At 35.9% G+C, this 12671-nt stretch overlaps 1 protein-coding gene across 9 annotated transcripts in view; it reads right to left on the bottom strand.

Annotated features, from left to right (window-relative positions):
• The window catches only part of SBF2 (SET binding factor 2), a 519305-nt gene that overhangs the window by 254018 nt on the left and 252616 nt on the right, over positions 1-12671 (bottom strand). For all 9 annotated transcript variants that reach the window (XM_073018389.1, XM_073018410.1, XM_008007157.3 and 6 more), the window contains 3 exons: positions 11426-11548; positions 10166-10276; positions 8840-8945 (listed from right to left, as the gene is read on the bottom strand). In XM_073018389.1, the coding sequence (XP_072874490.1) occupies positions 8840-8945; positions 10166-10276; positions 11426-11548 (340 nt within the window). The remainder of the gene's footprint in view (positions 1-8839; positions 8946-10165; positions 10277-11425; positions 11549-12671) is intronic.

Here is a 12671-nt window from a genome sequence, read left to right as displayed (position 1 = left end):
GGGAACGTAAGTTATTTTTAAGGTTCCTACAAATGTTCCTATTGTTATAGTAGGTATTCAGGCAGACATAAGCAGAGCAGGAGAACCTCCTCCCCCTGCCCAACCCCAACCAGCAATGTCAGGCGACCATCAGGTGATGGTCAGGAAAGTTGTTAAACTGTCTCTCTAAAATAATAATTGGTCACAGTGATGCCAGAGAAGGGCAGTTTCCCAATAGATAGAAATACCTGAAACTGGTGATCAGCAGCTTCCTGATAAGAGCTCAGGAGTTGGGTGAGTGGGCTCACGCAGGTGCAGTAAGAGGCAAAATGGCAGAGTTTAACTGCTATATGACCTTCCTCTAGGAACACTGGATTAGTAAAGAAAAAAATGCCTCAAGTGAGCATGTGTACAACTCCAGTAAACACACTGCATGTGAAGCCCCTCCCAGGTGCTAGCAGGCCACTGTGTATGCAGATAGCCCACTCAAGGGAAGAATCAGGGGAGGAGAAATGCAACTACCCAGAAGCATGCCAACCTATAAAATCCCAAGTCAAAAAGTCAAACCGTGCACTTGCGCTCTCAAGTTGCCCACTTGGCCCAATTCCAAGTGTACTTTACTTCCTTTTGTTCTAGCTCTAAAGCTTTTTAATAAACTTTCACTCCTGCTTTAAAACTTGCCTTGGTCTTTCACTCTGCCTTAGGCCCCTTGGCTGAATTCTGTCTTCTAAGGAGGCGAGAATTTTTGCTGCAGACCCCTAGGGGTTCACTGCCAGTAACGTTATCACTTCAAAAATAATCACATAGTGTTACAGACAGAAGTTTTTCCAGGGAAAGACAAAAGTGAGACTACCAAATGTTTTCCATTAAAACATTTTAAAACTGAAACAACTTTCTGAATAGCAAAGAATAGCTACAGTCAATATTTTAATAACTTTTAGGTACAATAGCAAGGAATGGCTACAGTCAACATTTTAATAACTTTCATGTACAAAGTAAGAATAATATTTGTAAGATAAACTGAACAAAAACTTTAAGAACTTTAAAAAAATCTATATTTAATATCAGAGATCATCAATAGAGACATATTGACCCATTAATAGCTAATAAAAAACTGGCCAAAGTTAAACATGGACAAGTAAAAAGAAAGCATGCATAGAAAAAGGTACAAACACAAATGACACAAGATTAATGTGGTTTAACTGTAGAAACAAAGAGTTGATAGCTGATGGCCCAGGATCATTTTAGTCAGTTTTCAAAAATGTCTGTTAAACAGTATACTGTGCACTGTGAAAACTGGGGGATACATATTCTAAAACTAGTACATGTGCTAGTAAAATCCAAATTACAAGTGAACAGACATGACAAAAGATGTCAAGAGCATTTTACAAGATTATTTGGGGCAGGGAGGGGCACCCAAGATTAAAAGGGTAAGGATTAGATTAAAACATCACAGGGTCTATAAAAACCAGTTCCTATGAATACAAACTTATTAACATTAAAAATCCCAGCATTGTTAGTACACTTAAAACACTAATCCTCAGGTAAACAAAAATAGTTCACATAGGCTGCCAAAAAAAAAACCCCAAATAAACAAAAAAGACAGTAAACGAGATGAAAGCGATTAACAGGAAATTGTAGGGAGTGAAGCTTGGAACGGCAGAGTCCATATAATTATTTCAGAAAAACACAGAGACCTTTTAAACTGTGAAAAACAAATTCATTATGATAACAATTCTTAGAGAGAAGAACAAAGGAAATGCTATCATTACATTTAGACCTTTCACAGGAAAACTAGTCAAGGCTACAAAAGGATCTTATAGTCTTATCTGCTTCCTGTCTGTGCTTTGTAAAATCTGCTACCACCACTACCCCCAACTCAGCTCGAGAACTCTGATAATGGCCTAATATTGGCCTTTGACAAAGTCCAAACGAAATGGTGATAACAGAATGCCTTTACATAGAATTATCGCCACCATATGCTTTGCAAACAACAACTCTGCACACTGCACTGCATCTTTCTTTCTGCTTTCCTTCCTTATCTTTTCCCTATTCTTTCCCAGAAAAAAGTGAATTTACAACATGCAAGCAAAAGATAATGAAGCTGAAAATACTAGAGAGTAAAATAACAAAATTTGATCTTCAAATGAGCAATTATTATGTATTCTGGCACACTTCATCAGTACACAGAAAAATCTACAGTATGATTATGACTTCCGCATAGCTAGTGCATTCTTTTATTTATTCAATAAACACTGATGCCTTTTGCACCTGAGGCATTATGCCAGATATAGAGTACACAATAATAAGACATGTAAGTTTTAGGAAAAACTTCTTATAAACAAACAGGGGAAAAAAGCATAGGAGAGAATTTCTGTAACATCCCTGAAGATATACCAGAACCGATATACATCAGCCCTGGACTGCCTACCTGTAAGCAGACTTTTTGTTATGTGAGAAGGATAAAATCTGTATTTTGCTTAAATATATATATTTTTAAGGTTTTTAAAAAATATTAGGTATGCACATAAAGGAGATAAATAATTTTACAAGTTTAAAAAATCTTTTTATTATAAAACACATATATAGAAAACCACGCAAATCAAATGTATGGTTTAATACATTATCTTAAATATACCACCCATATCAAGAAAGAGAACTTTGCCAGCAACTGTAAAAGCCTCTGGAAGCCCCTTTTATGTGCCCCCCAATCATAAGCTCCTTTCTACTGCCAAGAGTAACCATGCTTTTATTTAATATTATCCACTTTCCTGATTTTTTCTATAGGCAGTTTTTATCATCCAAAAGTACATCTGTAGACACTATAGTCTCACTCTATTAAAAAGTTGGATGTCTTTTAAATTTCTTTCAATCTCAAGGTTGAGGAACCTCTAGATTGTTAAAGAACCTGGGACATTTGACTAAGAGAGTTTCCAACAGCCTGGATTTTGGCAATTACATTCTCTTGGTGCAGTTTAACTTGTTCCTCTATTTTCTACATTTTCTGTGATCAGACTCAGGTTTAATCCCTCTGGCAAAACAATAAGTAGTGTTTGGCAAGGGTAGACACATAATACTTGCTTGTTTTTCTTTTTGTGGTAACAGCTGTTGATACTTAGATCTTGGTTCACTGAGGATTGCAAAATGATACTCTTTCTATCATTTCTTTTATGTTTATTAATTAGAAGACTTTCTAAAACAGATAATTGCCCTCAACTACTATTGGTTATCATGATTTTTTCTTTACTGATAAGTTTTCAAGATAAATTGTTCTTTATCATATTCTGAGGTAGGTGACAATTCCTTTTTTTTTAAATTAAATTAAATTTTTTTTTTGAGACGGAGTCTCCCTCTGTTGCCCAGGCTGGAGTGCAGTGGCCGGATCTCAGCTCACTGCAAGCTCCGCCTCCCGGGTTCACGCCATTCTCCTGCCTCAGCCTCCCGAGTAGCTGGGAATACAGGCGCCCGCCACCTTGCCCGGCTAGTTTTTTGTATTTTTTAGTAGAGACGGGGTTTCACCGTGTTAGCCAGGATGGTCTCGATCTCCTGACCTCGTGATCCGCCCGTCTCGGCCTCCCAAAGTGCTGGGATTACAGGCTTGAGCCACCGCGCCCGGCCCGACAATTCCTTTTTAATATTATGAATTCATGGATCTTAAAATATTTGCTGGGTTTCAACCAACTGCAATTATTGTAATTTTTGAAGCTCAAATTCTATCAGCTTAGATCAGTTGTGAGCCTCTTCAAGATGGCTCCTGAGTTCCTTTAACAAGCCTCTAACAGTAATTTTTTTTTAAATTCTCATACCATAAATTCACCATTTTAAAGTATACAATTCAGTGGTTTTCAGTGTAGTCACAAGGCTGCACAAGCACCATTAGTATCCTATTGTAGAAGAATTTCATTCCTCAAAAGAAACCCCACACCCATTGGCAGTTATTTCTCATGGCCCCATCCCTCAAGCCCCTCATAATCACTAATCTGCTTTGCCTCTATGTGTTTGCCTAATTCTGGACATTCCACATAAACAGAATCACAGAATATATGGTTTTTGTGCCTAGTTTCTTTTACTTAGCATGTTTTCAAGATTCACCCAGGTTGCAGCACATATCAATACTTCATTCCATTTTGTGGCTGAATAATTTTCCATTGTGCAGATATATCACAATTTGTTTATCCATTCATCAGCTGAAAGACATTTGGATTGCTTCCACTTTTTGACTCTTATAAATAAGGCTGCTATGAACATTCATGTAAAAGTTTTGGTGGGAATATATGTTTTTCTTTTTTTTAAGAATCTGATACGTTTTGACATATGTACATACTTATAAAACCATCACCACAATCAAGACTGTATACACAAATATCACCCAGAAAATTTCCTCATGTCCCTTTGTAATCTTGCTCTTCCTATCCACAAAACAACCAGTGACATGGAAATCTATGGTTTCCATCACCATAGATTAGACTACATTTTTTAGAACTTTAGAGAAACCGAATCATACGATATATAATTTTTCTGACATTTTTCATTCAAAATAATTATTTTCAGGTTAATCTATGTTGCGTGTATCAGTCATTCATTTTTCATATAGCTTAGTAGTATTGCATCATATGAATATACCACAGATGTTTTATCCATTTCCATAATCAATTATCCGTTACCACTGGTGGACATTGAGTTTGTCTCCAGTTTTTCACTACCATAAATAAAATGGCTATGAATATTCACATACAAATATTTTCATGAACATTTTTAAACTTAAAAAAAAAAGTCAAACTGTGTTCCAAGATAGTGGTACCATTTTATATTCCTATTATCCATGAATAAGAGGTCTAATTCATTCACATCTTCACCAGTACTCAGGGAAGCACTCTGAAGTCTCAACACAAAACGCTCCTCCCCCTTCTCACCAAGGGATAAGCCTCAAGTTGTATGCCTTCTTCCAATCACACCAAGCTGTGTAGGTCACAGCAAGTGTCTCCCCAAGCCCCTTCTTTGTTCTTTGTTCTCAGCCACCCCAGACATCCAAACTATGTCAGCTCCTGCTTGTACTTCCAATGAGGCAACACAGAAACAAATCCCTTAGGCAGCTTGCTCAACAGCCAGAATTTGGGATGCAAGCTCCACTCTTCCCTCCTCCCTGTACCCCCAAGCCTTAGAGAGTTGAGGAAGGGGCTGATACAGGTAACATAAAATTGCTCTATTTACACATTTCAATGCTGCTATTCTCTGCTTTGTGCAAGTCTGAGGTACTGTAATTTCTTAACTAGAATCTGGAATTGTCATGCAGGGATTTTTGTCAGTGAATCTTTGTTAAATCAGTGTTTCTGTCAGGGAGGGAGGACTGGAATTTCCTATTCCTTTATCTGGTTAATGTCACTCCCAAATTCTCAGTCTTGACTATTTCCTTCACTATTTTAAATATAGTTATTTTAATAACTGCATCTGATAACTCTATTTGCTAAAGTCCCTGTGGTTCTTTCACATTGTCTATGGTTTCTTTTACATTTCTTTCATATAGTTTTGATTCTCACGTTTCTGGTTATTTTTGATTGAGTACAGGGCAGGTATATAAAAATTTAAAGACAAATTGGAGGTCTAGAATGTAGTTATCTTGTTTCAGAGAGGACATACTTCTATGAGATGGATAGACAGTAGCATCAAGGATTACCTTAATCCAACTCAAGAAACTGAAATTATTTCAGGCTGTAATGTAGTTCCCAAGGGAGCCAATCTACTTCTGATTTACCCAGTCCTAGGCTGTGGCCTTTTATGGTCTCAACTCAAATTATGACAGCTTCATTAAAAAAATCCACCTTGGTAAAACTTGAATTCCAATTTTCCCTCTTCCCCGTAAGATATCAATAGTACTGATCAGCTTCTCAGCCATTTCTTCAAAAATCAACATGTGCCCTTAGGAAAAAATGGTCCCAAATGTTTGGCTCACTTCATTTTCTCTTGGATTGTGGTTTGGCAATTATTTACTGGGTCTGATGCCTTCAAGCAGATCTTATTTTTATTTGTTTATTTTGAGACAGGGTTTCACTCTGTCACCCAGGCTGGAGTGAAGTGGTATGATCTTGGCTCACTGCAACCTCCTCCTCCTGGGTTCAAGCGATTCTCATGCCTCAGCCTCCTGAGTAGCTGGAACTATAGGCGCCTACCACCATGCTCCGCTAATTTTTTCTATTTTTAGTAGAGACGGGGTGTCAGCACGTTGGCCAGGCTGGTCTCAAACACCTGCCCTCAAGTGATCCACCTGCCTTGGCCTCCCAAAGTGCTGGGATTACAGGCATGAGCCACTGTGCCTGGTTTAGCAGATGTTGTTTATATTTGTGTATCTTTTCAAGTTGACATTGTTAAGAGGATTATTCTGAATTACACAGGCCACCATTACTGGCAGAGAGGTCTGGGTTTTATAAATGTATACTTTATCTACAGTTTTTTTTTCTTTTAAAGTATTGGGGGTAAAATTTTTTCTGGTACCTAAACATCAAACAAACTGCAGGATGCTTAATATCCCTGGTCCTTGATGCTAAATGCTGGTTACAACCTTCTCCTCTCCTCCCCACTCACAATTCATTGTAAAACTAAGACCGTAGAGGTTTATAAGGTACTCATTAAGTTCATGAAAAATGGTAGCATTTGGAAATGTGAAATAATTTCATTTGTGAAATATTTGTGTCATATCCTTCTATTCCTGTTCATAGTAAATCTCTGCTTTGACCCTTTAGAGGTATGCAACCTTTTTTTAAAGTAAAAACGTCAAGTGAATGGTGCTTGGCTAAAATCAATTAAGTCAATGGTTAGTAGGGACCACGGACAAGCTGCATGCAGGTAGTCCATGAATCTACTAAATTTACTTCCAGGCTGGGTGCAGTGGCTCATGCCTATAATCCCAGCACTTTGGGAGTGCAAAGCAGTAGGACTGCTTGAGCCCAGGAGTTTGAGAACAGCCTGGGCAACATAGCAAGACCCTATCTCTATAAAATAAAAAATTAAAAAAATTAACTGGGCATGATTGCATATGCCTATCATCCCAGCTACTCAAGAGGCTAAGGAGGGAAGATTGCTTGAGCCCAGGGTGTTGGAGGCTGTAGTGAGCTGTGTTCATGCCACTGCATTCCAGCCTGGGTGACGACTAAGAGCCTGTCTCCAAAAAAAAATTTTTTTTTTAATTTCCAAAAGTTTGTGGAGGGAGAATGTAATCAACAAGAGTTCTTTGGAGATACGCCACCAGGAAGGGATTATGATTTCATATTAAATAGATATGCATTAAATATTTAATATGAAATGAATTTAAAGAAAACAGCTTTAAATATCTTAAGGCTTAACTATGATTGCTCAATGAGTAAAAACTTGCACTAATTGACAAAAAACTATATATTTACAGTGTACAATGTGATGTTTTGAAATACGTACACTTTGCAGATAGGCTAAATTGAGCTAATTAACATATGCATTACTTCACATACTTTTTTTTGTGGTAAGAACACTTAAAATCCACTCTCTTAATGATGTTCAAGTATATAATACATTGTTATTAACTGTAGTCACCATGTTGCATAGTAGATATCTTGATATTTCTCCTAATTGAAATTTTGTATTCTTTGACCAAAGGGAAATATTATAATATTTTAGAGTTGGCCTAAGAAGAGGCAAATGTAGCTGGAAAGAATTACTTTGAAATTGAGATCACCATTCATTTTAATTCAGATATTAGAAGACTCTATTTATATTGATACTAATTTCCTCTAAGGCTTTCTAACTTTCACTGATTGAAGTTAAAGCAGAAGAATATGGACAGGGACACTGATGAAAAGGGAGGTAAGTTACAGAGCAAAACTAAGAGCAAAATTCAACAAGAGGCAAGAGGAAAGCAAGAGGGCAGAATTTCTGTGCAAGAAAATAAGAATTTCATGAAAAGGCAGGGTATGGACCTTAGGGAAAGGGAAGATTTCAGCATAACTAGGAAAAGACAAACACAGATGGAGAACAATGAGAGTGGGACACTCATAGGCAGGTATATATAAAGGACAAGTCAGAGGTAACGTAAATGGGAATCTTTGGGCAGCCCCAGTTTGAAACATCCTCATTTTTGTTACATTTTTCTTAAATAATGTAAAAGCTGTCCAATGTACAGTAGACACTTTCTAGAATCCTCCCAATCTTTCATCCTAGCCATTACTGAAAAATTGGAGATAAAGTCCTCATATAGATGGTGGGATGAGAAGAATGAGACTCATAGTCCCACCTGACAAGGTTTCTATAAAAGCAGTTCATCTATGGAAATGCTAAATATATCATCTATTCATCTTTTAGCATAAAGAAAATGTGTCCACTTTCCTTCTTTCTATGTTAGAGTACAGAGGCACCATCACAGCTCACTGCAGTCTTGAATTCTTGGGCTCAAGTGATACACCTGCCTCAGCCTCCCTAGTAGCTGAGATTACAGTGTGCACCAACATGCCCAGCTAATGTTTTAAAAATTTTCTGTAGATATGGGATCTCACTATGTTGTCCAGGTTGGTTTCAAATTCCTGGGCTTAAACAATCCTCCTGCCTCGGCCTTGCAAAGTACTGTGATTACAGGCATGAGCTACCACACTCATCCCATCCACTTTCTAAAAGTCTAACTGACCTAAGAAAAAAAGGGGTCTGGGTTAAAATTTTTAAAAAGAATGAACACTAGGTAATATCAGGACCCACAAAATTATATATATATATCCTATATATAAAATATTATAATGGTTTAAAAAATATTTTCTTGATTCATGTGAGGTGATGTCAACTTAAAATAAATCCTTTAATCACAGGTTTCTACAAGACGACATTGAAAATGGGAGAAAAGACATACCCAATTGCTGGAACAGGAGAGCCACACTAGTGCCCGTGACAGGAAGGCTATCATGTAAAGGAGTCTGGATCAGCTGTCTATCTCCTGCACCCAAAGAAAACAGCTTCTGCAGAATGGGAGAAACATACACACACAAACACACACACACACACACACGCACACACGATTTCAGACATTTTTTAAAAAATAAAAATATCTTTGATGTTCATTTTTAGAGCAAACAACCATATAAGATCCAATTAACAGATACAAAGGGCAACAATGGATACCCCATAACATTTAAGTTCTTTGTATACTTAAGTGGCATAAGAAAATTCAGTGGTTGAAAGTTGCAAATCTAGTAAAGATAAGACACAAAAATCATTGATAATCATAACTGGCTAAAAAATAATGAAATGTTAAAGTCAACAACATTAATAAACGCTCATAAAGCAATTCAAGTTTAGAATCATCTGTGATCAAACTCACATTTAATGTTCTGCCCTTTGAGCAGAGGTAGAAGAATGAAGGAGGAGAGAGCAAGAGAGAGAGAGAAAAAAAAAGGATAAAAATTTAAGACAAAAGACAATGAGAAAGACAGAAGAGAAGTAAAAAGGCAAAGGGCAAGAAAAAGAAATGCCAATCTCACTATAAGCAGGATCTTTGTCAGATTGAAGACAATGTGATTTTTAGAAGGCTGTCCTCTTCCCCAATATTATATAAGAATAAGCAAAATAAATTATCAACTATTCATTTTTAGGGTTTAAGGAAAAAATCTATTCTATTAAAAGTGTGGTTGACCAAGAAACAATAAATAAATCATAGCAGCAGAGATTATTTTTCTACTTTAGAGACAAATATGAAAATCTCAAGACATACAGAATACATGAATCTATTAATAAGTAGTTACAATGTAACAAAGAACTGTGTTGAGAGTTTTCTTAGCGTTATCTTCTAATTTTTATCACTCCAACATTTTTCAATTTAGGTTAATAAAAATGAGGTGTAACTATATACAGGAGTAAGAAAGGTAAAAGAGCACATTTAAAAGTTCAACTTAATATATTTCCAAGAAAATACAAACTGCAGTTCAAGTTACACGAAATATGACTTCTAATTATGCTATGTGAAAGACGAACCCTGTGTTAAAATTAACCTCATGACCTAAGAAAAGAACGGAATCTTGAGTGTCTAGAAGGCAGACCATGGGGACAACGCTTAACTAAACTAGGATCTTCCCTAAAACAAAAATATTTAAAAAATTCTTTCTTTCACCATAAATTAAATTAACTGGAGGAGAGGGGAAGAGAAACAATCCTTCTCCACCCCTCTTTCTATTCTATTTACCTGAGACCCTCCAGCCGCTGGGACAAGGCAGGCACAAAGGTTAGCAATTAGACTTTCCAAGGAGACATTCAGGCTGTCCACATACACGGTATAGATCAAACCCAGGCAAGCCTGCAAAAAGATAGATACATGTAATTATTTCATGGAAAAAGCATTAAAAATAAATTGTTATGACATCTGTTCTAGGACAATTTCTCTTTGAACCTAGTAAAGTATATTATACAGTGAACATGGAATACATTTTAAACAGCAAAAATTAAGTTTATTAAATTTTCCTTAGAACCAGAACCTCCAAATGAGCTTCTGAGATGAGTTTATGGAAAGCAGAAATCCACAATTTGTAAAACAGATGTCTGTGCTCTGATAACTACTTTTAGCAAATCTGTAGGGCTAATATTGTTTTTGCCTCAATTTAGTTTGTTAAACTCCAAATCTCAAGATAGAAACTTAGAAATTTTATCTTGTTTGGTGGTTCTTACAAATCTGGAATGCTTATTCTACAGAAAAATGTAACATGTGAATTGTAAGAAAGGATTGCAAAACAGAGACAAGATTGCAAGATTAACAATGAGTTCAGAAGAAGGTAGGTGGTAAAACAGACACAATGCAATCTTTATGAATCTCTTTCAGTATAGCGAAATTTGTGACTTTGAAAACTTAGTATTTGCTTGGAGTTACCCATTGTCATTGAAATCTTGACACTAAATTAATTCTTTCTTAACATAAATAATCTCAATTTCTGGAAAAGTTTTACAGAAATTTTATGTTAGCACAAACATTTACAAATGAATAAAAATTTCCTCTTATATTTGAAAATTCTGTGTTTCTAAAACAAGAAAATAACTGGAAGCAATATTTTAAGGTATTTTGACAGAAGTAGGATCAGAATTATTTGAAATCTCAAACATTCATCCTATTTACTTAAACCTGATTCCGCGTAAGGTGAATAAACATACATAAAGTTGTTAAATCACTCATGCATTTACATTTACTACAGGTAATCAAATTATTTATTTAGGATGTATACATTCTGGATTTAATAAATGTGGGACCTATCCTTAGAAGTTTTAGTAGTCACATTAACTTATTCAGGTATTTATTTCATCCAACATGAAAATATTTCTTCTGTTCATGCTAACTGTATTTCATAGATGAATTCCTAAATCAATCTAACAATATTTTCAATCTAAACAACTTGTACCATGGTTCACTCAAGAGACACACAATAATACAAATTAATAATAACTATGTGTTCTTTACCCTAAAAATTTCTGGATAATATAATCTGGATACCAACACCAGGCTTTTGGGAGCAAACACTTCTGCAGGCTGAATTAAACCAGACACTTCTGCTTCACCTTCAATCTCTTCCTTCTTCGTTCCCTAGAAAAAGAGACACTGAAATCAACAAACGGAAGGGATTTCCTAGACTCATAATTCACAAAAGATGAACATCACCTTAAACATAACTTATACAAATTCAAAATTAATTATAAAATATGATTTAAAAAATCAAACTACAAATAAAGAATAGACTTTAAGAGCAATCTAAAAGTAAAGTAGACAAATTATGAAGCAGGGAATACTTATTTCATTCTTGAAAAGCTCCTTAAGCTCTGGAAATGTAACACATTATTTGAGCATTTCCTTTCTGAGTGAATCAAAGGCAAATAAGACATGTTCAAATTATTTTAAATAGTGACCCAAACAATTTAAAATTATACTCACTTAGATGAAAAGTTAAAAAATGATATTTAAATGAAAAGTCAGTTTTCAAAAGAAGAAGATCTGTTTTGGAAATACGATGCTAATTTTCATTTTGGTTTTTCTACTTGTCTCAATCTCTCAAACAAGGATTCTAAGGCTTGCAGAATGCTTGGTGCTCAATGCTCTTGGCAGTAAAGCACAATCGGCTCCAAATTGTTTTTGTTCATAAGCGACAATGCTGATATTTTGAGAAAAGTGAACTTTGTTTTTGTTTTTGAAACAAGGTCTTGCTCTGTTGCCCAGGCTGGAGGGCAGTGGCACAACCACAGCTCACTGCAGCCTCAACCTTCTGGGCATAAGGGATCCTCCCACCTCAGCTTCCTGAGTGGCTAGAATCACAGGCACATGCCACCATGCCAGGTTAACTGTTTAGTTTTTGTAGAGACAGGGTCTCCCTATGTTGCCCAGCTGATTTCAAACTCCTGAGTTCAAGTGATGCTCCTGCCTTACCATTCCAAAGTGCTGGATTATAGGTGTGAGCCATCATGCCTGGCTGAGAGAACATTTTTACATACAAAACTGAATTTCAAAATGTATTTAATGCCACTGAACTGAATACTTAAAAATAGCTAAATGGCAAATCTTATATATATATATTTTACCACAATAAAAAAGGCTTAAAACAATACATAAGTTTTAATAACTAAACACGGGTTAATAAACTTGGAAAAATATGATTCTCCCACTTAACAAACAAAAAAATCCTGATTCCCCTCTTTTTAATAGCCTATATCCCACT

Source organism: Chlorocebus sabaeus, chromosome 1 (assembly GCF_047675955.1).
Source record: "Chlorocebus sabaeus isolate Y175 chromosome 1, mChlSab1.0.hap1, whole genome shotgun sequence".
NCBI lineage: Eukaryota > Metazoa > Chordata > Mammalia > Primates > Cercopithecidae > Chlorocebus > Chlorocebus sabaeus.
Note: the sequence above shows the minus strand (reverse complement) of the source record. Positions and strands in the feature narration are given on the sequence as shown.